Raw genomic sequence first — 25,493 nt, 5'->3', positions numbered from 1 at the left:
TGAGGAATATCAATTTCATCGCGGATTCCTCGCGATTCATTTCTTCAGCTTCAGACCAATTTCTTCAACTGAAGACATATATTTTTAGGGGTCGATATTCTTCAAATATCTCAAACTCCTCAATGACTTATAGATCCTGTGTACACTCATAAACACATTAGATACTAAACCTATAAGTCTTCAAACCACCAAAATCACTAAGGGGCACTAGATGCACTTACACGCGGCAATCGCTTTCTTCGCCCCAGCAAAAATAGGACTTACACCTGTAGTATTGATGTATGTTTTGAAATCACCCCCCCCCCCCGCCCCCGCGCATTCATAGCATCGACACGAGTTTCCAAACCATGATGTTGAGAGCGGACTTTTTTTCACGTAGAGCAACAATCTCTTTAGCCGACACTTAAAGAAGTGGGTCCTTCTAGTTCATGAATTCACAAAAGCTTGTGTTTCCAGCAACCGGCCTCCATAAGACAAAAGCTTGCCCTTTCAGCAACTCAGTTTTTTCTCGAATCGATCCTCAATACATTTCCACTCCTTGTTAGATAACTTCCGTGATGAATTGGTATGCCTAGATAGCTCAATGGGAAGCTACCTAATTCGCAACTGAATAGTTAGCTACCTAATCCTGCTCATCTTTGACCTTCCCAAAGCGAGACAACTATTCAAACAAGCAAAGGACCGACTTCATATTTCTTGCCTTTGCTACATCATGCTCCATGAATAAAATAGTGTCATCTGCGTATTGTAGTATGGACACACCATCATCAACTAGGTGTGGTATTTAGCCCTCCCAATCATAATTGCCAACATATCCGCAACTATATTGAAGATGATAGGGGACATTGGGTCTCCCTACCTAAGACCTTTATGCATTTGGAAATAATGTCCAATGTCATCATTGACCTTAATTTCAATGCTTCCCTTTTGTACAAAGGATTCGTCGTGCTTCCTCCATAAGTCGTAAATACCCTTCATACGAAGAGCTTGCAGAAGAAAAGGCCACTTTACTTTGTCATAAGGTTTCTAATAATCCACCTTGAAGATAACCCCATCGAGTTTCTTTGAGTGAATTTCGTGAAAAGTTTCATCAAGGAAAACCACACCCTCAAGTATGTTTCTGCCCGACATGAAAGCAGTCTGACTTGGTTGCACAACCTCATGTGCAATCCCCGTCAATCTATTTGTCCCAACCTTAGTGAATATCTTGAAACTCACATTAAGCCGACAAACATGACAAAATTGTTCAATGCGCACAACCCCCTTCTTCTTTGGCAACAATGTGATTGTCCCAAAATTAACGTGGAACAACTGCAAGTGCCCATTGAACAAATCATGGAACATCAGAAGTAAGTCATCTTTAATTATGTACAAGCATCTCTTATAGAATTCTGTCGGGAACCCATCCAGTCCTGATGCCTTTTTATTTTCCATTTTCTTAATGGCTTCAAACACCTCTTTCTCCATGAATAGCGTCGAAAGAACCTCATTCTCGTCAGCCCCAAGGTGAGGTTTATCTTCGACCCTTTGCTCATCCATGGACACGAAACTATCCTCGTTGATCCTTTGCGTATACTTGGCGGAGACGGGAGGAACCAACGGTGATGCTTCGTCAGGTCAGCATGACACGGCCTGTCGGTACCAAACACTCATATGCCTACTGGCAACTTCTAGAGCCTTACTCCACTGTCACTCTCCCTACTCACTCGGCCCTCCATTGATAGATCCTTCGTTGTACTCGTAATCCTGAATGTGAACCTCGTTATTCGCCGTGTCCACAGTCATGTCCACGAGCGTGATAGTGGGCCGTGCGGTAGCAAGGAAATGCATATCTTTTCAGGGGTTGTTTGGATAGGTGGAATCATAGAAAGCCTATTCTATATCTTTTCAGGGGTTGTTTGGATATCAAACCAACCATTGTAAGTCACATCTTCAAAATAGTACGAAAGGCAGTGCGGGCATCAGTGCTGCTCCTTCGGTTCTTCCCAACCACTTCCACCCATGTCATCATCTGATGATCAAACCGCCAAAGTGATTAATTTATATATTCACTAGTTCCAACCATGCAATAGAGAACCACGGCGGTGGAGCCATGGAAGTGGTGATCTTTTTATTTCTTTTGGCGGTGGAATTAGTGGAGTTCGAATGAACAATGGATTTCACCAACTTTCTCTCCTTATTTGACGAACAATCTTAGGTTTTCGCCTACGAAAACACTAGTATAACACATTCATTAGAAAATATAATTATATAGACCTGTTTTAAACCAATACTAGTAAATGACACATGCCATGCACGTGTACTTCCTCTATCCACATATATAGGACCTAATACGTGTTTCCAGGTTACCTTTGACGATAAGTTAAAGTAATAGTATATGACAGGCATGTTACACAAACCATATCATGAAATTCATGAGTGAAAGTAGTTTCTAATAACATAATTTTTATATCGTACATCTCACAAATATGTATGTATGTATATATATATATATATATATATATGTAGCTGGTCTATTCTACTAATATTTGCATAATAATATTCTGCACATGCTTTTGAATTGGAAAGCTATAAATTAGGCGCAACATCGCCACATTGAACACTTTATGATATTCCTCGCGGTTTAAGAGCAATTTCGAAAACGGTGCGGCGCCCGACGAGTGTCAGCGAGCATATTTTGCATTTGTTTTCAAACAGCTCGTCGGAACGATGCAAATGATACGCCGTTGAACAGATATCATTGAGGCACAACTTTTATATATAGAATACTCTCTCTAATTCCTTACGGTTTAAGAGCAATTCCAAATTTACCCAAACACGGAAACTCAGTTTTTCAATTTTTGCTATTTTACAGTACGGTTTTCGCTGCACTTTTTTAATCGTTTCCCGAAATGAGGTGTGTGATACGTCGTTGGAAAGCTATGCAAGATGCATAACTTTCATATGAGGAACATGTTTTGAGATTCCTTATGGTTTTAAATTAATTTTGAATATAGTGCGGCGCCCGACGAGTGGCAGCGAGCGTATTTTGTGAATTTTTCGAAACCGCTCATCGGAATGATGCAAATGATATGCCGTTGAAAGGATATCAACGAGCCGCAACTTTTTCATGTAGAACACTCTCTATAATTTCGTACGGTTTAAGAGCAGTTTTGAAATTACCAACGTGCGGACACTCTGTTATTCGGGTTACCAAAATCGATGCGTGAATTGCATGAGACAGAAAATCACACTTCTTCTAAAGGAAAACCACACTGCATCAAATGGGCAAGCAAACTGCATAATTTGTTTTTTCAGCCGTAAATTTTTCCACACGAGGAAGTGGACTCTGCTTCACATCGGGGCGTACATGAACCACAACACCATCGAAAAGTGGACCGTGTTACTTTTTTTTGTCATTTTCTTAACAATTTTTTGCACTTCACATTTTTGGGAGTAAGTGAACCACTGAGGGATCACTAGAAGAGTGTGTAGGTGGGGGGGGGGGTGAATAGACTACTAGCATGAATTTAAAACTTAATCTTTTTCCAAGTTAATTGGTTGGCATATTTTAACAGTTTCAGCAAGTCTAGCAAGTCTAAGAGCCCTACACATGCATGTCAACAAATATGGCAGCGGAAACTAAAGACATTGCACATGATGGAAAGAGTTGAGATAAGTAGATCAAACGCAATTGGAGACGCAAGGATTTTTTCCGTGGTTCCGATAGGTGGTGCTATCGTACGTCCACGTTTATGGAGTCTTCAACCCACGGAGGGTACCGGTCGTGAGAGTCCACGGAGGGCTCCACCCATAAGGGTCCACGAACTAGCAACCTTGACTATTCCATAACGGCTTTCGTCCACGAAGGACTAGCCTCACTACGGGTACATCTTCACGAAGTAGGCGATCTCCTTGCCCTTACAACTTCTTGGTTCAACTCCACAAAATGAAGTAGGAGGATCCCAAGAGACACCTAACCAATCTAGGAGGCACCACCCTCCAAAAGGTAATAGGCTCGGTAAATATGATGAACTCCTTGCTCTTGTGCTTCAAGATGATAGACTCCTCAACACACAATCACTCTCTCACAGATTTGGCTTGGTGGAAGAGATGCGATTGGTCGAAAGCCACTTGGGGAGGCTAGAAATCAAGATCCATATGGTTGGAGTGGAAGATCTTGACCTCAACACAAGGGTAGGTGGCTCTCTCTCAGAAAAACTGGATGGGGCAAGTATGGAATAGTTCTGAGTGCTTGACTTGTGAGTAGGTGGTGGTGAAGGGGTATATATAGGCATATCCAAACATCCAACCATTACACACAAAATGACCAACTCGGTGATCAAAAGGTGGCAACTTTTGGTATCGAAGTGGTATCGAAGTGACCAAAAGGTGGCAACTTTTGAATGTCGGTGAGACCAATATAGGAAACTCGGTTGCACCGATCAGGTGACCAACGGTCAGATTTCCCATTCTCGGTGACGCCAATCAAACAATCTCGGTGGTACCGATATTGTGAATTTGTGTAACAGAAAGTTGGCAACCCAAACTCGGTGGCACCAAAGCGGAATTGGTTGCACCGAAAGGCTAGGGCTTGGCTAGTGTCTCTCTGAGTTTGGGAATCGGTGGCACCGAGTGGAAAGTGTTGGTTGCACCGATTTTGGATATTTGAATTTTGACAAACTTTTGGGGAAGAGCTTGTGGGTGTTTTTGGTGACTAACGCTGGTGCACGTATGAGCATTTTGTTCACCAATCAATACATTACCCCTTTTAATAGTATTGGCTTTCCTATGGACTCAAAGTGATTTCTCACAAAGTAAAATGTAGAGTTCTCTAGCTTGAAGTTTGCCAATATTATTCCTTCTTCTTCTTCTCCTTGGGGATACTCTTCACACTCCTTTTGCCAACCCATCACTCTCTATGGACTTTATCTGAAATACACTAGGTAGAAATATTAGTCCAAGAGACAATGTATGTTGTCATGAATTATCAAACCCACCAAGGGAGCATGTTGTGCTTTCAACCGCGACGCTACCGAAAGTGAACCGCATTAGTTTTTCTTGTCTTTTTTCATACTTATTTTTTTACATGCTAGACCAAGCGAGTGGACCATAGGGACTGAGCGAGTGAACAACATCTAATAATAAGCGAGCTTCTTTTATATATTTTGGTTTCTGTTTAGCAAGTGAACCATGGATGAGTTTTGTAGCGAAGTGCGTGAGGGAACAAAGTGAGCTTCAAAATATAAATATTCATTCATTATATTTACACAAGCCACACTCACATTAGTCAACCACATTAGGCTTTATTTTTTCAAAATGTACACTAATGTTGCACGCCGTTTGAACCTCTCTTTTTTCATATCCCTTTGAAAACGTGAGCTACATACACAGCGGTGGGAACATGTGGATCGGTGTTGGTTTTTTCGAGCGAGGAAGTGAACCGTGAGCCGGGCGGAAGTGGACCGCTGCGCAGCTATAAGGAAATTACATCGGGACCAACTGAAGTAAACTAAATTACATGGCGAATATTTTGTTTGTTTGTTTTCTCGCAATTGAACTGAAGTTCATGGTGAACCGAACTATGATTACATGCAAATTCAAAAAAATTACACCACGCCAGTAGCTGAACCACATGGTCACCCCTAGGAACTGCACATCGTCACCAGCCGGACTACATCCCCGTGCGCCGCTTGGTCGTGCTCCCGTTGTTGTCGGTAGAGACCAAATGGTCTCTACAAGTCAACTGCAGGCGCCCGTTTGCCGAACTGCACGTCCAAAGCAACCGGGGCGCCTGCAAAGCCGCTCGCCACCGATGCCCTTATTGGATGCCTTCCCCTCCGACGACAGCGTCGGATGGCACCACACAGCCAGCTTGTACGCGTGTCCTTCCCCTACAAGTCGCTCTTGCGTCGCAATCTGAAGAATCAAAATAGAGAATGAACTCCAAGAAAGGAAGAGGACAAGGAGCTTTTGACGGAGCTAGGGTCACACAGGGACGGAGTGACCTCACCTACATGGTATCTCATGGATTGTAGAGGTGAGGATGACGAGGGAGACCGGGGAAGGAGTTGGCCGGTGAGCCATGGAATTACAGGAGGAGTGGAAGTAGGGGAGGAGGTGGGGGAACAGACGGGGGCTTATTGTCCCGACGCGACGTGTAGTTCCTCCAATCATCCCGCCTTCCCGTCATGGGGGTAGCGGCGGCGTAGAGCCTTGATCTTGTGCGTGCGGGATGCCATAGTGAGGGGGAGGGGCGGAGCGGCTGGGGAAGCCGCCCGGGATCTTGACGGATCGATGGCGACTTGGCTAGGAAGCCGGCGGCCTGGGAGAGCTCCACGTAGCGCCGCGCGGAAGAACCGGGGAAGGAGTTCCGGTGAGCTTTATCCCATTCACAATTATATGGTGAGGTGACATGCTTGCATGTTAGATAAATATTCATTTCCCATGTATGATTGCATGTTGAGGTGTCTCTTATCTCATTCATAATTGTATGATGAGGTGGCATGCTTGCATGTTAAATAGTCTTTTCCCATGCATGATAGCATATTGAACTCGGCCTTATCCCATTCATAATTGTATGATGAGGTGGCATGCTTGCATGTTAAATAGTCTTTTCTCATGCATGATAGCATATTGAACAGGGCCTTATCCCATTCATAATTGTATGGTGAGGTGAGATGCTTGCATGTTAATATAAATAAGTTAGTGGAGATAACTCTTTTAGGTATTTAGGATTTATTTTATTTTTCATTTCTAGTATGTTAAACTGCTAATGCTATACTATTGCATTCATTTTTTGTGTTGTCTCGCCTTATCATCTTGCCTACTTCCATGTAGCTTGCTACTCCCTCCGTTCCTAAATATAAGTCTTTTAAGAGATTTCACTAAGGGTCTACATACGGAGCAAAATGATTGAATCTATACTCTAAAGTGTGTCTATATACATTCATATATAGTCCACTAGTGAAATCTCTACAAAGACTTATATTTAGAAACGGAGGGAGTAGTTGCTAGTACTACTCTAGTGCTCGTGTCACGAGAATTTCCCAAAAATTTCTGGATGTCAATGGAAACAATCATGTGTGCGCCCAGCAAACTTCATTCGAGAATGGTAGGCTGCCAGGACAAGGGACGCCCCACCACGAATCCCTGCAATGTAGGCCATAATATTGACATATCCGATGGTGTCTGTGTGGCCACACAGCCCTCTAGAATGAGCCAGTAAATACGAGCTTTCGGATTAGAAAGGTCCAATGTCTTATCTTACTTGCTATTGGTATACTGTATAGTACTCCCGAAATACTTGTTGTAGAAATGAACAAGTATTTTCGGACGAAGGGAGTAGCATAGAAGATCTATCAAGGAATAAAGCTAGATCAACTTGGACATTATTTTTTAACAAAGCCAGGTAAAATCATGAACTTCGAGCAATGCAACGACTAAGACACGCATAAATCTAACGCCATCACCAGTCATTTAACTCGATAATTAGCTACACTACAAACTTATACTACAAACCACTACAGTCAACGTCATTTGTCTTCCCCCGCAAAAACAATATCAGTTTACTTGTTCATGGTACTGATTACACTGTATATTTTGTATATTTTGCAGGAGGCCAGTAGTTAGAGTTATATATAGATAGAGAAAAAATTGCCAAATGATCCCTCTAGGTGCAACTTGCTCATCGATCGAACCAACTAAACCCCACATAATTAACTACTTGCTTATGAATATAGGATTGTGAGTTATAGAAAAACCTCAAGAAATAAAATAGGCCTATAGAGAATAAATAGTAACGTGCCTCAGTTAACGTATTTACAAGTTGGATTTGACATTATTCACCCAGTTTTTTTGTTTCTCATTGTACAAACCATGTTTGGATTTCAAACTTCAGAAATTTTCATCGCCTTTTCGATGCTCTTTTAAACTTTCTTTCATACATTGCATGCTATAGTCTTCACTATGTTCTTCAGGTTCTTGTACTGTTACGATGGTGATTGGACTTGTCATCGCACTAGTTGCATTGGCAGCTGGTTGGTTTTGGCACCGGAGGTACATGTCACGGTGGCAGCATAAAATGCAAGGTACTGTAGTTTACTTTTAAAAAGGAGGATAAACCCCTAGCATCCACAAAGATTGATGCAGACAACCATATATTATTAGCTAATGTAATTTCTTAATAAATAGACTTACCAAAAAGAAAGGAAATTGGAGGCCATCCACATAGGAGAAGCCTCGCGCCAATATCTCTAAATCCTACCACCATAGCAATAGGCGATATAGCATCAAACAAAGGGCACAACACACCAAAACAACGCCTTCAAGAAGGAATTGCCGCTCCAAAACAAGGTATTATAATGTGAAATTTGGTTGAACTGTGTTATAAGCGACAAATTGACAAAGCTTCCTAACTTAAATTAATCTGAACAAATATCTTGTATGGTTTGTGTTATTAGTGAAGCATATGGGCCAGATTCAAGTAATACCCGGCACCTCCAATGCAACCACCACACCCTCGACTGCAAGCATAGGTAAACAACTCTCTTTGTTCACACTGTTAGGCGTTCACAACTTCACATGGAAACCCCTCAGTACAGCCATCATTTTTTCTATAACCGTCCCTTTCAAGGAGCTATTACTTGGCACATTTCCTATATAGTATATGCCATTGTTAATTTTTCTGTTTTTCAGAAAAGGAAAATGGTCAACAAAGTTATTCCAAAGTAGATGTTCCAAGGAGTTTCCCTTATGAGGAATTGTCACAAGCAACAGGTAACTTCAACGAGAACAGAAAGCTTGGAGAGGGTGCTTCTGGTGCTGTCTACGAAGGTACACTTGCAGGCATAGATACAAGCGTGGCAATAAAAAGGATCAAGGAAACGTCATCAGATCAAACAAAAAAGGCCTTTGTTAACGAAATTAAAATAATGAGCCAGCTGCATCATCGGAACATTTTAAGTCTAAAGGGTTGGTGTGAGGAAGACAAACATCTACTGCTTATCTATGAAATAATGGAGAACGGTAGCCTTGAGGACCATCTTTACCCGGAGAATGGTGCCATGGATACTGCAGTTTATGGTGAAACAGACAATGACGCACGTCCGGCTTCACACCTAAGTTGGTTGGTAAGGTATGCACGGTATCTTTATGTATATATGGGCCATGCATGCATGTGTATTAATTACTCATCTTTAAGATAATACTCCCTCTGTTCCTAAATATAAGTGTTTGTAGAGATTTCACTAGATGACTACATACGGAGCAAAATGAGCGAATCTAGGCTCTAAAACATGTCTATATACATCCGTATATAGTCTCTTAATGAAACCTCTAAAATGACTTATATTTAAGAACGGATGAAGTACTATACTAATGTAGGCACGCGTGCATGTTTCAGGCACAACATAATAATTGGTATAGCCTCCGGTCTAGCATACCTCCATAAGGAATGTCGGGTTGTCATTGTGCATAGGGATCTCAAGCCAGCTAATGTAATGCTGGACAGGAACTGGAATGCTAAACTGGTCGACTTTGGGCTGGTGACGCAACTCAGTCATACCCAAACCTCGCGTAATATGGACAATATCCGTGGGACTAGAGCATACATCGACCCCGCATATCTGGAGAGTGGCAAGGTATCTGAGCAATGTGATGTCTACAGCTTAGGCGTGGTACTGCTTGAGATTGTCTGTGGTACAAAACCATCCATCCTGCAAAGTAGTGATAAGCACAGCCTTATTGAGATGGTCCAGGACTGTGATCGGAGCAACAGAATTCTTGATGCAGCTGATAAAGGGCTCAGGGGGCAGTTCGATAAGAAGATCGAAGCTGTGTTGCGGCTCGGGCTCCAGTGTGTCCTCCCAGATCACCATAATCGTCCACATGCTGGAAGAGTGAGGGATCGCTTAATGGAGCTGCTGGAGAACGGGAAGGTAGCTTTCTCAACCCCCCAACCAAGTGAAGAGCAATTCGGTATGTGCTTTTTTAACTCCGTAAAGTTTCCTTTATATTATAACCATGTGCTAACAAAAGCACACACATATAGCTTTGTTTGTGTGCCGTCAATGAAACAGAGGTCCTTCAACCACACATGCATGACGACCATCACTTTAGCTTTGAACAAACCATTTAGAAAATACAAAGAATTTAAAGGTAAAGAACATAACTTTCTAGGTCCATGAATTTACTCTTCGCCCAACCCTGCTCTCGCGACGCGAGGGGGGGGGGGTGCTAGAACCCAGGCGAGCGCCTACAACCTCCTCCTCGCCTCCCGTCCCCTCGCAAATTGTGGCACTCATCCCGGGACGCAGCGGTCACGACATGTGCGGTGCAAGCGACGCGGCGAACGGTCGTGCCGGCGGCGCTGGCTCGGCTCGGTGTGGAGGGGTGGGGGCTGCGCACGGCTGGTCTGAGGTGACTCCTGCCGGCTAGTGGATTTGATGATGTCGGTTGTTGCCTTGCGGTAGGGCATAGGGGCAGAGGGCGTTAGTGGCTGAGCCATGTGTGTGCTGCAGCCTGCAGGTCTATGCCGACCCCTGATTGTGGGGTGGCCGCAGGGACAAAGCTAGAAAAAATATTTACTCGGGTCATGTCTATAATACTGGAATTATCTTAATAAATAAATAGTGTTTAGTAATAAATCAATGAAGGATTTACTAATATCATTGGGGTCAATTGACCCCAATGCCTACAAGGCAGCTACGTCCCTGGGTGGTCGGCCGCTCGTGATCGTGGCGTCCATGGAAGGCATGGCGGTTCGATCTAGATCGGCCAGATCTGGCAGACGACGCTGCAGGTAGCCGAGAGATCCTCGCCAGGGCCGGTTTCTACCCACTTTTTGGGGCTCTGAGTCCGCCGGCGCCCTAGTGGGACCTCGGTGGCTGCAGCTTTCAGGGAAGCGGTTGGCGTTTGATGGTGGGGTGTTGGTAGTGGTGCAACCACCCTTCTCTTGGGTCCGTGTTCACGGTGCGTGGCTGTATACACGACATAGGTGGTTATGACCTAGGGCTCGTGCTCGGGCGAACTAGATCTGGGCCCAAGGCGGGTCGGGGCTACCACACTGGGTAGGTGACCTTTGGTTCGGTCCGGGTGGTGCACGCTAGTGATGAGGATACTCTCCTCACAGGCGCAGTGGGCGGTGGTGGTGATCATGACATCGCGGCACCATCGGATGGATCAACGTTGAAGGCCACAAACTTAGTTTCGTATGAGCTCACTTGGACCAAGGCCAGAGGGCTATGGCTGGGAGTTGCTCAGTGGCGTTCTTCGGTAGTCACTGGGCCATGTCCCTCGTCTCCATCTAGACTGGCTGGGAACGCAGGGGTGGGCGCCTCATACCATGCAGGTGTTCACCTGGAATCTGTGGCTTATGTCGGTCTAGGAGTTGCCTCTACTCTTTTCTACAGTGGTTGGTGCATCATGAAGTGCGCAGTTGGCGATATCTCGGGACATGGATTCTACGACCATAGCCCTGAAAGGCGGTGCGCGTGGTTGGCTCTCCGGCGGGCACCATGGCGGTGGTGGTGGCAATGCCTCTTATCTTGTAGGTGGCGAAGGGTGTAGCGGTGGGTGGTTGGGGCTCGCTCTCTAACTTTGGCAGTGGCGAGGCCCAAATTGTGCTATGGAGGTTTGTCCTTGTCGTGGTTGGTCTGGGTGCCTCTTCGTTGCACAGGTGAGCTACCAAGCGAATACTCCGCACTTTGGCGCCAACGGGGACAAAGCCTGCCGGTGCCGCTCTCGTCTTGAGGATATCATTGTGGTTATCATCTCTGTGCCAAGGTTTTGGGTGAAGACCATTGTTTGTCTCAGACTCGGCAACAGTGACGCTTAGCACCGTTCTCCCTCCTGAGGGAGTTGTGGTGGAGCTTAGGTTTCCTGGGTATGTCGTGGTGTGGTATGCAGGCCTACCTATGTTTTTTCTCAGCAATGTATTGTGTGCATTTATGCTGTCGGGCTATCCTCGAGTCTGCTTTATAAGAGGGTATCCTCGCTACCTTGTATCGTTCGGTCGTGTACTTTGTTTTTACTTTATTTATAAATCAGGACGAAAGCCTGCTTTGAGAGGTCTATGAATTTACTAAAAAAACTTCGGCAGTTCCCTAACACGACATGTGATATATACACATCGGATTGCAGGAACTTCATAAAGAGAAATTTGTCAAATGATCCATCTAGGTGCTTCCTGCTCCGCGACTAACCAAGTAAACCCTGCATGACTATGCAAATAAAAGACGCCTATAAAGAATAAAGAGTAAAGCGCCCCCAGTAAAATATTTACAGTTTGAATTATACATTATTCACCCGGTTTTTTTTGTTTCTCAATGTGCAAACCGTATTTAGTTTTTTTCCGCAAATACGCAAAAGCTTGCTTATCATTTCATTTATAGAAAGAAAAGAAAGAGCAAGACAGAGCATCTCAAAGATATGTACATGACGAATAGCATAATCTAAGAGTGCAAAGGCAAAGAATGTGTTGTTCATCCCAAAGCACAAGAAGGGATCACAGAACACACGCCTCTAACCCGCACCCGCCTGTGCCCAAGATTTAGCCTCATCCTGCATGACAAGCACTACGCAATAGGCAAAAGGGCGCTCGACAACAAAGACGCAACGATTGTGGAGCCGGCATATGGACCAAGGTTTGAAGATCACCGGCGACGTGAGCCCCTTCCGAAGACAGGTAGGTGAAGCAGCGACAATAAAGGCTCACTAGAGGAGGAATTCCTCGTGGCTGGCTGGCGCCAGGGCAGTGGCCAGGTAGCAGACCTGCTAGGAGAGCGGGCAGCCGATGATGATGTTTTGTATATTTTTTGGCGCCTGGTTATGGAGGGTGCAATGGTCGGCATGCGGCAGGCCATGACGAGCAATACTAGCCGAGGTCGAGCACGGACCTGAGGTTTGCCAAGCAGATGAAGAATTTGATGTGTCGATGAGTCCAAGATTTATTTTTCATGTAGGGATGGAGCCACGAAATAGTGCATAGTAGCAGGAGCTTGCCAACTAGGAGCTATCGCTAGTCCACCGCCAGGAGAAGCGGTCAGGATTAGTGGTCAACACCACATCACGGAGGCGGTACCAAAGCTAGACATACTCGACGAGCGCGACCACAACGAGAGCTCCACAAATACCCCACACACCCATGCACAACCAGCAAGCCCCCCTCGGTGATCGCCCAAAGCTTGCGACACTGGCAGATCAGCGATAGGAAGGAATGCGTGATGTCGACAATGGCCTTGTGGTCGAGCCAGGGATCGGACCAGATATAGCACATGTGTCCGTCGCCCATGGACCAAGTAGTGGAGGCATGTAAGGCGGCAGAAGCATCAGGCTTGCTGGTGGACCTTGTCGTCGAGCCAGGGATCGGACCAGATATAGCACATGCGTCCGTCGCCGATGGACCAAGTAGTGGAGGCATGTAAGGCGGCACAAGCATCAAGCTTGCTGGGGGAGGTGTAGGTGACACCAAAGGCGAGAGAGGGATCCATCTTTTTAGCCATAGCCACCGGACACGAGCATTGAAGGTCGCAGATGCGTAAGTCGCCCAGCTCCATTGGGCGACAAACACGCTGAAGGTCCTGTACTTAGTTTTGAAACTTCTTGATTCACAAATATATCTTGCATCATCGTACACTAATGGCTTCTGAAATTTTCTTCGTTTTTTAGATGATCAATCCAACTTCTTTCACATATTGCATGTTATGGACAGTTTTTATACATGTTGTTCCATGTACATTTTTTTGTGGCAATAAGTCCTCAATTTGTTCTGTAGGTACTCGTACAGTTACACCAGTTCCGGCGGCTTCATTACCAGCAGGTTGGTTTTGGCGCGGCAGACACAAGTCACAGAGAAAACATAAAACACAAGGTACAAGCACAGGTAAAGAGAAAAATTAACGAAGCTTCATAACTTAAATCTGAACAGATATCTTTTATTCTCCATGTTTTTAGTAAAGCCTACGGGTCAGATTCCAGTAATACCTGGCACCTTCAGTGCAAGCACATATAAATTATTATTATTTTTTCATGGTTTTAGTTAGACTTCACAACTTCACATCGAAACCACAGAATTCAGTAATTATTTTTAAAGCACATCTGCATGACACATAATTTTTGTTTAAGGAGCAAGTACTTACATGTCCAATATACTTTTGTTAAATTTCTCGTTCTTAGAAAAGGAAAATGGTCAACAAAGTTATTCAGAAGTGAACGTTCCAAGGCATTTTACTTATGAGGAATTGGCACAAGCAACTAGTAACTTCAACGAGTATAGAAAGCTTGGAGAGGGTGCTTTTGGTGCTGTCTATGGAGGTACACTTGCAGGCATAGATAGGACTGTGGCGATTAAAAAGATCCGAGAAACAACATCAAACCAAACAAAAATGGCCTTTCATAATGAAATTAAAATTATGAGGCAGATGCATCATCGGAACATTTTAAGTCTAAAGGGTTGGTGTGAGGAAGACAAGCATCTACTGGTCATCTACGAAATGACGGAGAACGGTAGCCTTGAGGACCTTCTTTACCCTAAGAATGGTGCCATGGATACGGCAGTTCATTTTGGAACATACAATAACACACGTCCATCTTCACCCCTAAGTTGGTTGACAAGGTATGCACAACATCTGTATTTATAAGGACCGTGCTTCTATATTAATTGCTCATCTTTAAAATTACTACTCCCTCCGTTCCAAAATATAAGACCTTTTAAAGATTACACTATGGACGACATACGGATGTATATAGACATATTTTAGAGTGTTGATTCATCCGTTTGGCTCTGTATGTAGTCTATAGTACAATCTTTAAAAGGTCTTATATTTAGGAAGGGAGGGAGTACATAGTAGAGTTATATTACTAATGTGCGCGCATGCATGTTTCCTATGTGTTTCAGGCGCAATATACTAATTGGTATAGCCTCTGGTCTAGCATACCTCCATAATGAATGTCCGGCTGCCATCGTGCATAGGGATCTCAAGCCAGCTAATGTAATGCTGGACAGGAACTGGAATGCTAAACTGGCCGATTTTGGGCTGGTGACGCAAGTCAGGCATACCGAAACCTCACGCTTTACGGACAATGTCATCGGGACAAGATCATATATCGATCCAGCTTATATGGACACAGGCAAAGTATCTGGGCAATGTGATGTCTACAGCTTAGGCGTGGTGTTGCTTGAAACTATTTGCGGTGAAAAGCCAATCATCCTGCAAGGTGGCAACAAGAACAGCCTTATTGAGAAAGTCCGAGAATGTGATGATAACAATAGAATTCTCGATGCAGCCGACAAAGGTCTCAAGGGGCAGTTCGACAAGGAGATCAAAGCTGCGTTGCGGCTCGGGCTCCAGTGTGTCTCCCCAGATAATCGTCCACATGCCGGAAGAGTGAGGGATCGCTTAACGAAACTGCTGGAGTATGGGAATACATCAGAAGAAACTAAAGAAGCTAGCACCGTGAACCTGGAGGCTTTATCTCGCAGGTAGAATGACCATGGAAGATACTTTCAAAGCATTCGGAGCCACAACGTCTTTTCTTTCGTCCCGTCTAATATATAGTGGAGTACTCAACTGATCATTGGACAGGTGCATACTGCAAGGTGAAGGATCGATAATGGCAACTCAAACCTATGGATTCGATGAAGCCCCACAGTCCGCAGGCTCTATGCTCTCCAGCTCAAGGTTAGTACTAACTTCTTCACGATGTGCGATACCATCTATTAGTTTGTCATAATCAATCTCCATACTGATATAACTAGTACAAGTACCTGCTACTGATATATGTAATTTCCTTTGAGTTAGATACCTAAAATAAAAATCCAGTCTTTTATGCTAAGAATCTCCTCAATACATACCCAAGCTCTACTATCTCACTCGATCTGCCCATTATATATAGATCCACAAATCCAAGCCATTGTTTTGATTGTTTTAATCTGTTCCTTGAAGCAGAGACAATGACATGGCTAGCAAATTGCAAAATACAACATGTCTAACGATCCGAGTACTGCAAGAAATCACCGATAATTTCTCCGAGAAGCGGAAAATTGGCCAAGGCGCTTGTGGAAAGGTCTATCGGGTAAGACTTCGAACACAAAATATTCTTGGTTAATTTGTACCTCGTCAACAAACACCCATACAATATATACATATATACACACACTCCGATACGATAGATAATAAAAACAATGTATGAAACACAAGTGAGTGAGTGTGTGTGTCTATATATATATGTAAATTGTTTAGGGCACCTAGGTGTGTCGGCTCCTATGCCCGTTATGAAAAGTCATATTCATTAGTGCATGGCGCACAATCGACAAAATATGGATTTTCATGTTTTGTTTGCATCCAGTAGTATCCTCAATGGTCAATGATTGCTTTCCACAAAATAATATTATGTTAATTCCCTAGAAATAATTATTTTCAAAACAAAATTGCATGGTGTTTCTTCTATAGTAATGCATGCTGGTAAATTCACTAAAAAATATACTATAGTCTAGTTAAAAATAATCTGAATACTCGTACTTGGTTACGTATATACCCAATGTTTTAGATACCTACAAACGTAGTCCAATATAATTTTAGGTGCATATACTCAAATCCCTGCACAAAATAGTGCATGCTCAAAATATTTCTCTATTTACATACCTCGATGTTAATTTTATTTGTATATACCCATAAATATCACTCATTTTATTAAGTGGTACATGTACCCGAGATATCCACGTGTACATGTTATTATATTAGACCGTCATATCAGTTAGTGGTATTATATTGTTGTGTTATACCAAATGAAAATATACCCATACCTAATAAATTATACCTAACGAAAATGTACACATATGGAGCCTATTATATCTCACAAAATTATACATGTACCATAAGTATTATACCTAATGAAAATATACATATACCCAAGGTACTATATGTACTGAAAATATGTAGACACACACACACACACACGAGGTATTATACCTAATACAATTTATGGATGTACCTTGGGTATCCTAAATGAAACGAAGGCTGAAATATACCTCGGGTATACCTAATAAAAATTATGGATACAACGGAAAAATAATTATATTCTTCCCATTATTTTGTTCAGAACTCTAAACATACCTAATGTTAAGTGTGTTGCGTGGTGTTTTCCTACTTAGTTATTTTGCACCTACCATACATGGCAACAAGTATGGTAAATTTTGCTATAAAAAAACAAGTATGGTAAATTAATTAATTGCAATTTTCTTATCATGAATGGACAAATAATGACACGTATCCATTAGGCATCCTTTATTACTTTCCATAGCAGTAACGCCATGCAAACAAATACTAGGAAAGTAGTAATATAGGTATGCATGCAAAATCTGAACTCATCTTAACAACGAAAGCAAGTATGATCCAAGGGCATCTAGGTAAGGTGCCTGGGCACCTAGGTTCCCAAAACGGTATATATATAATTATTGCCTACCAATGATCGACACCCCCGTGTAGTTGTCCAGGTGATGGGGTGAGCACGGGCTACACCTCAAACGAGCAACAACCAAGTCATGGGCTACACCATTGGAGGCCCTCGGGCTCCATGGTGAAGATGTTGGTGGCCGACTCACATCATTGTTTGGTTGTGCTTCATGGTGGTTCAATTGCGCACCAAAAAAAAGTTCCATGAGAGTTTTAGGCAATAATAAAGGTCGCCATTTTTACAAGTGCCTCGAGGGGACGCCTGCTTGGATGGGTCCTGCAGTGGCCTATTTAACTTGTTTAGCTTCTAATGGTGTCCTAGCTTGGGGCCCTCTCATCATGTCGACTCCCGGCTAGGTGTGTCGGGCCGAGGACCTCCATGTAGGTTTTGTCCTGGGCCAACTTGGGCAGCCCATGACGGTTACAAGGAAGACCCAGAAGGCTGGAGGTATACTCAAAGATGCTAGATCCATGGAGAACTCTATCTCCTTGTACGTAGACGACTATGATCTTGTAACCCTAGGACCCCCGGTATCTATATGAACCGAGGGGTCAGACTCGTAAAAAACACATTACAATCTTCTGGTAGATTACATGTACTTTGTACTCACCCCAACGCAATAAACACAAGCAGGACGTAGGGTATTATCTCTTCGGAGAGCCCGAACCTAGGTTAAATCCCTTGTCTCTGTTACCCTCATTCCAAGACATCTATCTTAGGATCCCCTACCTTGAGATCTATCGAATTTAGTTCTGTCAATGGTGGCCCATCAAACAGCAGATCAATTTCAATGAGATCTTTGCGCTAGGACCGATGTTCGTCTTCGGCAACATCACCCTTGTCACCAACTCGGATGGCCATCTCGGCTAGGTCGAATCTTTCGCTCCGGTCCGGACAATCAGTTTCGGCAACATCGAGTATATCGTGGATTGCCACGGTGAGCTAATCTTGACGAGCTTGGTGTCACGCCAAGTCGAGGAGCAGCATGAACCACTTGACCCGATCTCGATGCCAGATCAGGCTCAGGATGAGCGTGAGAGTCTTCTCGTGGTTCGAACCCAGACCATACCCCGAAGCCGCTCTCCATAGCCCAGATGTCAGATCAAGCTCTCGAAGCCACTTCCCCTAGTCGAGATTTCGAATCAAGGTCAGTGGAAACGTTTGTAATCTTTTCCAAGGTTGATGTCAGATCAGATCTCAAAGCCATTTTCTGTGATCCCAACGTCAGGCCAGGACCACGAAGAGCGTGAGAATCTTCTTTTGAATGAGATTTTGGATCAGTTTCAAAAGTTCACAATATTGGACGACACGATCTCGGTGTATGATTAGATCTGGGAGTTCATAGGAGAGGTCGGATTTTTTGACCCACCCATCACCCATCTCGTTGCTAACGTAGAAGAACTAACATATGTCTTCAAAGGTGCCACCGACGAGACCGAAGATATGGAAGAGTAGATCGGCGAGTCCACGGACAACCTACAAACAGCCATCACACCTTCTGCTAAGTAGCCGGTGGCCTCGACCTACGACATCTATATGGTGGAAACGCCCAATTTTGGCAATGCTAGAGGAGGCGGTGACGACGGAAATGGCAACGGCGCCAATGACAATGGCAATGGCGCCAACGACAATGGCAATTGGCATTAACGGCACTGGCAATGGTGCCAATGGGAATGACAACGGCAACAACAACCCTGATCGTGCATGTGACAATGTATGCGTAAGCAAGGTCGGTCCTTCCAAACAAAATTGAGACCGTGCAGGATGTGGGGAATGAAGCATACCCGCTCATTCTCGGCTTCATGAAGTTGAGGCACTGTGATGGACCACGAGGTGTCGCCCCTGGAGACGAGCGCGGAGTGTGTGGCACCGCGTTCTGATGGCGGTATGTAGCCCGGTCTAGTTGGAATATAACAAGCAATAGGGTTTTCCTTCGTCAATCTCGAAAAAAGGTCCATTAAATACAATATTGAGTGCATTTGGACTTGTGGACACCATGAAGGGAGCTAATTTTGTGACTCACATCTTTCACAATTGTGTAGCCATGAGAAAATTAGTATTGTAGGGTCAAGCATTGTGCCTTCTTTATTTCCATGTTATGCAATTTAGAATAAGTAAAGTTTGTGCAAGTTGTTGATCATGTAGAACAAAGAGCACCTTACTATTTTTTCAAAATAAAATGAGAGCTTATAATAGATTTTTAACAGGCAGAGCTTCAAAACGGAAAAGAAATTGCTGTGAAGGTTCTTTACAATAATGTGGTAATGATTGATGATGTACAATTCCAACGTGAATTTGAAAACCTTATGAGGCTGGAGCATCACAACATTGTAAGGTTAGTTGGCTATTGCTATGAAACACAACATCAACCTATTCAGCACATGGGAGGAATAGTTTTTGCTGAAATGACATACAAAGCGCTCTGTTTCGAGTATATGCAAAATGGAAGCCTTGAAGAACACCTTTCTGGTACGATGTTTCTCTACTTCTTCTGTTTCAATAATATGGTGCTCTACTTGCGTTATGTAGCTTACCGTGTGAATGAATATGATTGTATATATTTTGATTTCATTGACGTGTTTTAAAATTGCAGATGAAGGTGATGGACTTGAGTGGCACACATGTTACAACATTATCAAGGGGGCCTGGAAGGGTTTACAATACCTTCATAAAGGATCTGATAAACCAATTTACCATTTAGACCTGAAACCAGGCAATATATTGTTAGACAAGAACATGGTACCAAAGCTTGCGGATTTTGGTTTATCAAAGCTCATGGGTGATCAACAATCCATAATCACAAAAACTCTTATGGGAACAATGTAACTTAATTGATGTGCCTTTCATGAATAAATTCCTGTCATAATAGAGAAAACATGTTCAATTACTAGATATTAATATTGCATGTATTTTTCCATGCAGTGGATACATGCCAAAGGAATACTTCATTGGAAACATCGTGTCGAACAAGTTTGACATATTCAGCTTGGGTGTTGTAATGATAAAGATAATTGCAGGCCGTGAAGGCCATTCAAAAAGTGTCGACATGTCCCGCCGGAAGTTTCTTGATCTGGTAAGACATGCTATCTTCTCACTTTAGAGAAAAGTTTGATGTCATTTTTAGATTATGTTTTGATGCTATGTTTTACTTTGGTGTTCACCAATCACCCATTTTGAAAAATATAGGTGTATCCATTGAATAACGAGTTAAGTGTGTTTTCTCTCCTATGTGATCTAATCAATATTCCATATCTTATGGTTTAAAGGGCATATCCCTAAAATCATAATAATTCTATTTGTAAGACTCATTGTCTTGGGAATATGTATAGCTATACCAAAATTTATTCTATCAAATTTAGGTTCTTAATGTAGAAACAATGCATGAATGAATGACAGGTGCATGTCGCATTAATATGTTGTCTAGAACTTAAGTAGATCTTCCTTGTTTGTTGTGATTTACAAAATGAGCCTAATAAACCAGAAAGGAGGAGTGTCTAGCTAATGCACTATGTACATGTCCGCGTGCATGCGTTCTGGAGATAGGCTTTCACCTCGCCGGTTTATAGATAAAGGCACAAATGGCCGAACCAATACAAAGTGGTGAGGAAACCCTCAAACAAGCAGCTCAAAAGAAAAATACAACAACACAAACATAAAAAAACAGGAGAAGGCACCCCTAACAAATTACACCCAAGACTACTGAAGAGGGTTGGAGACACGCCACCTTGAGAAAACACCGGTTACTGAGGACCGAACACACCAAGCAATCTCAGGAAGGGGTCGACTCACCGTTGAGGCACCCCCCTCGCTCCGGGCCGTGGAGCGCCGCTCCTTCGAGGAGACAGCAAGGACCGAGAATGGAGACCACATGGCACATCGATAAGATAGGAGATCACCGGATCCATCCCTCGCTAGAGATGATCCTGACTAGATCCTGACTAGATCCAACCCGCAACAGGGAGACTCGTTGGAAACAAGGATCACCGACGTCCACGGGCCTCCGCTTGCATGTTTTGAGTACTTAATTACGTTGATTATGGGTAGTATATGCTTCTCCAGGCATTCTTAGTTGATCTGTAAAGTATGTATAATAAATTCAATTGGATGGTAAAATCCTTGCAAATTTGTGTTTGATTTATGTAGGTACAAAGAAACTGGAGGGACAAGATGCAGGAAACATGTCTAGCTAGGAGGCTGCTGGAAGCATACTGCAAACAAGTTAACGTGTGCACTGAGATTGCACTGAGTTGCATGGATACTGATAGACACAAAAGGCCAAATATAGTGGATATCATCCATCAACTAAATGGCACCGAAGCTGTGATTGACAGGGTAATTTAGATCATTACTGCCATACTAGCTGCTTCTGTATTTTACACTTTCATAATTTTTGCTTCGTATGCTAAAATATGTACTGTCCCCATGCACCAAATGATGGTTGATGGACGCACAAAATTTCAGGTGAGGTCGGACGCATTGACAAGAAGCGAAGTGGCTTTAGGTCATGACACCACAAGGGCATCACGAAGAGGTGGAGGAGATGCCGCGCACCGGCTCGGCACGGCATGGGGATGGAGATGGAGAGAACAACGAAAGCTGTAGCATCGACTAGCCATGCTGCCTGCAGAGACATGCCGCATGCTGTTGATACATTGTGTCAAATTTTATACAGTTTTGCTATAACTCAGCTAGCTGAGCTGAGATAATTTTTGATCTCACTCGTTTATATCAGCCGTCAGATATTTGCCGCGTCGTGATTCACGTTTACCCGAGTTGGCCTGCATTAATACCGATGGACTGTGGCCTGTGGCCCATTTTCTATTTTCGTTGCAGCCCCCGTTTCTGTAGCGTTGGAGCCTGGCCCGTGGCCATTTTTTATGTGTAGCGCAGGCCTGTCCCATCTTGCAACGTGGTCTTTTTTTTAATTCTTTTGTTGTTTCCTTTTCCTGTTTTGTATAGGGACATAAATGTGCGAGTAATTTTTTATTTTTGTTGATTGAGAAACTTACAAAATAGTAGTTGTTTAGTTTTCTTTTAACTATTATTGTTTAAAAAAATCATCATGTCAGTGAGTTGTTGGGACCAGTTGCATGTCAACCACTAGACATGCAACTGCAAGCGTTGTAACTCGATTACAACTGCATGCGCTCAAAGCGACTGCAATTAGGGTTAGGAGAGGGGTGTGTCGGGGCAAGTTGCGTGTCAACCACTACACATGCAACTGCAAGCGTTCTAACTCGATTGCAACTAAGCAAATGCAACTTGGGTTTAGACAGGAGTTCTCGAGGACGGGGACAGTTGTATGCCACCACTAGACATGCAACTGCAGGCGCCGTAGCCCGAATGCACTGCAATGTTATTTGAGGGGACGCAACTGCAAGTTTACAAGTCTAGTCGCAACTTCAAATTTTCATAAAGGCGGCAACTATAAGTTATCAAAAAAGGACACAATTACATTTTTGTACCAGGGGCACACATTTTGCGCACAAGAATGCAAACCACAAGAGGTACTATTGAATCTTTTTACGGTGATTTTGTTGGTCATTTTTTGTGTGTGCATAACAAGTACAAAGAACCCAAAAAAGACCAAGATCATTTTTTTAGAACATCTTTCTTTATCGAATAGTTCTATTAAGAACGACTAGTGCTACTAATTGATTGATATCACCCGTATGTAACCTGATCAGGACTAGACAGCACTAGTAGAAAAAAGGCATTTTGTTCCGGTTCGTAAGGGCCTTCTGTCCCTGTTTTGGAACCGGGACTAAAATGTCGTTACTAATGCCCTCGACCTTTAGTCCCGATTCTTACACCAACCGGGACAGATGGGCCTCCACGTGGCCGCTGCGGCCAGGTCAGGCAGGGGGCCTTTAATCCCGGTTGATGACACCAACCGGGACCAAAAGGCATCCACGCGTCAGCACCTGTCTAAAGCTGAGGTTTTTTTTTGAAAGGGGCTGGTTTAGGGGATAATTTAGGTTGTTATATACACCAACCAAGGAGCATCCATGAGCAAGCACAAAAAGAAATAATTTTATCTTTCATCCATGAGCATCCATGAGCATGCACAAAATTTCATCAGGCACACCACCATCATACTTAAAAGTGGAGTAGCAGTTCAACACTATCGTACTCAAAAGGTTTACACTATAAAGATTAAAGCTCTTCAGGTTCTTAAGATCTTCACTCCTGCTTCTTCACCTTCTCCTTCATCATCCTGGTGCGCTTAGAGCAGCGAAGCCCCCAGGCCAGGCTGTGGGATGTACTCCTCTACCATAATTGGCATGGCCCTGTCGCCCAACTGTGGGATCACCATCGCGAGGCCATCGTCGCTGCTACTTTTGCTGTAGCCAGAGTCGCTGCTGCCATAGACATAGCACATGTCGCAGTACTCGCTGCTCCTGCTCCCATTGCCTTGCCAAATGCAAAAAAGTTTTTTTAAAAATGGGTGTGAGACATAGCCTAATGGAGAGGAAGAAGAGACAGAGCGTATTGGCATCGTCGTCGTCCTGGTAGCGCCTCCGACACATAGTCATGTCGAACACCTTCACGGCGAACGTGGCATTGTCGTCGTACCTGAAGACAACACTTTGCTTGCTACGTTTCACCTCGCTACACAATCACTTGTTACCGCTACTTTCAGTGCTTGCAGTTATTACCTTGCTGAAATCCGTTTATCAGAGTTTTCTGCTCCTCGTTGGGTTCGACACTCTTATCGAAAGGACTACGATTGATCCCCTATACTTGTGGGTCATCAAGACTCTTTTCTGGCGCCGTTGCCGGGGAGTGAAGCGCCTTTGGTAAGTGGAAATTGGTAAGGAAACATTTATTTACTGTGCTGAAATTTATTGTCACTTGTCACTATGGAAACTCTTCCTTTGAGGAGTTTGTTCGGGGTATTTTCACCACGAACGGAAGCACGAGGAGTTGCTCCTCAACCTGAGGTACCTACTAAAAATATCTTTTAGGAAATTCCTTTGGGTATGCTTGAGAAACTGCTGGCTAATCCTTTTACAGGAGATGGATCTTCACATCCAGACTTTCATCTAATCTATGTAGATGAAGTTTGTGGTTCATCTAATCTATCCAGACTTTCATTGTAAATTTTCTTTTCAAGTCAAATTTGTGTTTAATTCTTGATGATTTATACACAAATTAGATAAGTAATTTTTTTTCATATAGTCTGGCACTATAACTTGTGGCTGTGGCATAAGATCGTGTACTTCTATATTTTAAGTGGAAAAAGCAATGCAGAAAAGTAAAAAACAGGCCCTAAAGTCTATTAGAAATCAGGTCTTGCTTTGCAACTATTTTGGTTGACAAATTAGTTCTATCGGGATGACTCGAGACATACACGTATTGATCCCAAATAATACATTACTATGGTAATGATAAAGAACATATGAATTAGTAGGTTAAGTATATGGTTTGAAATTGATCGGAAATGCACCATAACGATCTACAAAAATAGCAGTACACCAAACATAGCATGCAAGCATAGGAAACGTAATTAAAAACAACACTCTGTGTCGTCTAACATCTGCAAGCATACAAAAAGATAGATCTGGCATTGGGGCATTGAGCCTAAACAATATATGTAATACATTACATAAAATTGACCTTGGATCATACTGGATTGAGATTACCTCTAAGGGTAATGATTAAGCACAACGACGAACAAAGCAACTGTCATCAACTGAAGACCGCTAGCTATATCTTTGCTCGCGCATATGCTTGAAATTGTTTTACCTGTTACTATGGTGGACTTTGGGAGCCGATCCAATTTCCTGCAACATATATGATCACGATGCCGTGGTTTCTCCTGTTGTTATAGCCTTTGGCATTTGAATATTTTCCTTCTCTCCATTTGGCTGCAAGATCTGCAACCACATTAGATAGATCGGTTAAGGAGAATGATCACGGACAATGGCCTCAGCTTCATCAGGGAGTGTTGTGAAAGTGTTTTGTTACAAATTTCTACGTAATCAATCTACATGAATGCTTCTTTTGTTAAGGCAACACGTAAATTAGATATATATGGTTGTAAAGAGAAGAAATTA

At 43.2% G+C, this 25,493-nt stretch overlaps 1 protein-coding gene across 4 annotated transcripts; it reads left to right on the top strand.

The window, feature by feature from the left end:
* Positions 1–7,478: 7,478 nt before the first annotated feature.
* On the top strand, positions 7,479–22,194 carry LOC123402613 (receptor like protein kinase S.2-like). 4 transcript variants are annotated; one of them, XM_045096551.1, is made up of 15 exons: positions 7,479–8,069; positions 8,173–8,334; positions 8,442–8,516; positions 8,677–9,115; positions 9,383–9,957; positions 13,754–13,849; positions 14,155–14,593; positions 14,876–15,460; positions 15,564–15,659; positions 15,924–16,053; positions 19,641–19,902; positions 20,027–20,255; positions 20,356–20,506; positions 21,577–21,765; positions 21,895–22,194. In XM_045096551.1, the coding sequence occupies exons 1-15, from the start codon at positions 7,976–7,978 to the stop codon at positions 22,033–22,035; spliced, it is 3,663 nt and encodes a 1,220-aa protein (XP_044952486.1). In that variant the 5' UTR covers positions 7,479–7,975; the 3' UTR covers positions 22,036–22,194. The 4 variants fall into 4 exon arrangements, with proteins under 4 accessions (XP_044952486.1, XP_044952487.1, XP_044952485.1 ...); XM_045096552.1 differs by having other exon boundaries at positions 7,480–8,069; positions 9,491–9,957; positions 13,754–13,861; XM_045096550.1 differs by having other exon boundaries at positions 7,480–8,069; positions 13,754–13,861; positions 15,927–16,053.
* The last annotated feature ends 3,299 nt before the right edge of the window (positions 22,195–25,493 follow it).

Source organism: Hordeum vulgare, chromosome 6H (genome assembly GCF_904849725.1).
Source record: "Hordeum vulgare subsp. vulgare chromosome 6H, MorexV3_pseudomolecules_assembly, whole genome shotgun sequence".
Taxonomy (NCBI): domain Eukaryota; kingdom Viridiplantae; phylum Streptophyta; class Magnoliopsida; order Poales; family Poaceae; genus Hordeum; species Hordeum vulgare.
This window is presented reverse-complemented; position numbering and strand designations above follow the sequence as displayed.

What these genes read in the sequence shown, in the direction of transcription:
- LOC123402613 (XM_045096549.1), top strand. Translation starts at nt 7,976, where the DNA reads ATGGTGATTGGACTTGTCATCGCACTAGTTGCATTGGCAGCTGGTTGG. An exon ending in ACCCTCGACTGCAAGCATAG is followed by an intron (nt 8,517 to 8,676) that starts GTAAACAACTCT and finishes TCTGTTTTTCAG; the next exon opens with AAAAGGAAAATGGTCAACAA. An exon ending in CCTTGAAGAACACCTTTCTG is followed by an intron (nt 19,903 to 20,026) that starts GTACGATGTTTC and finishes TTAAAATTGCAG; the next exon opens with ATGAAGGTGATGGACTTGAG.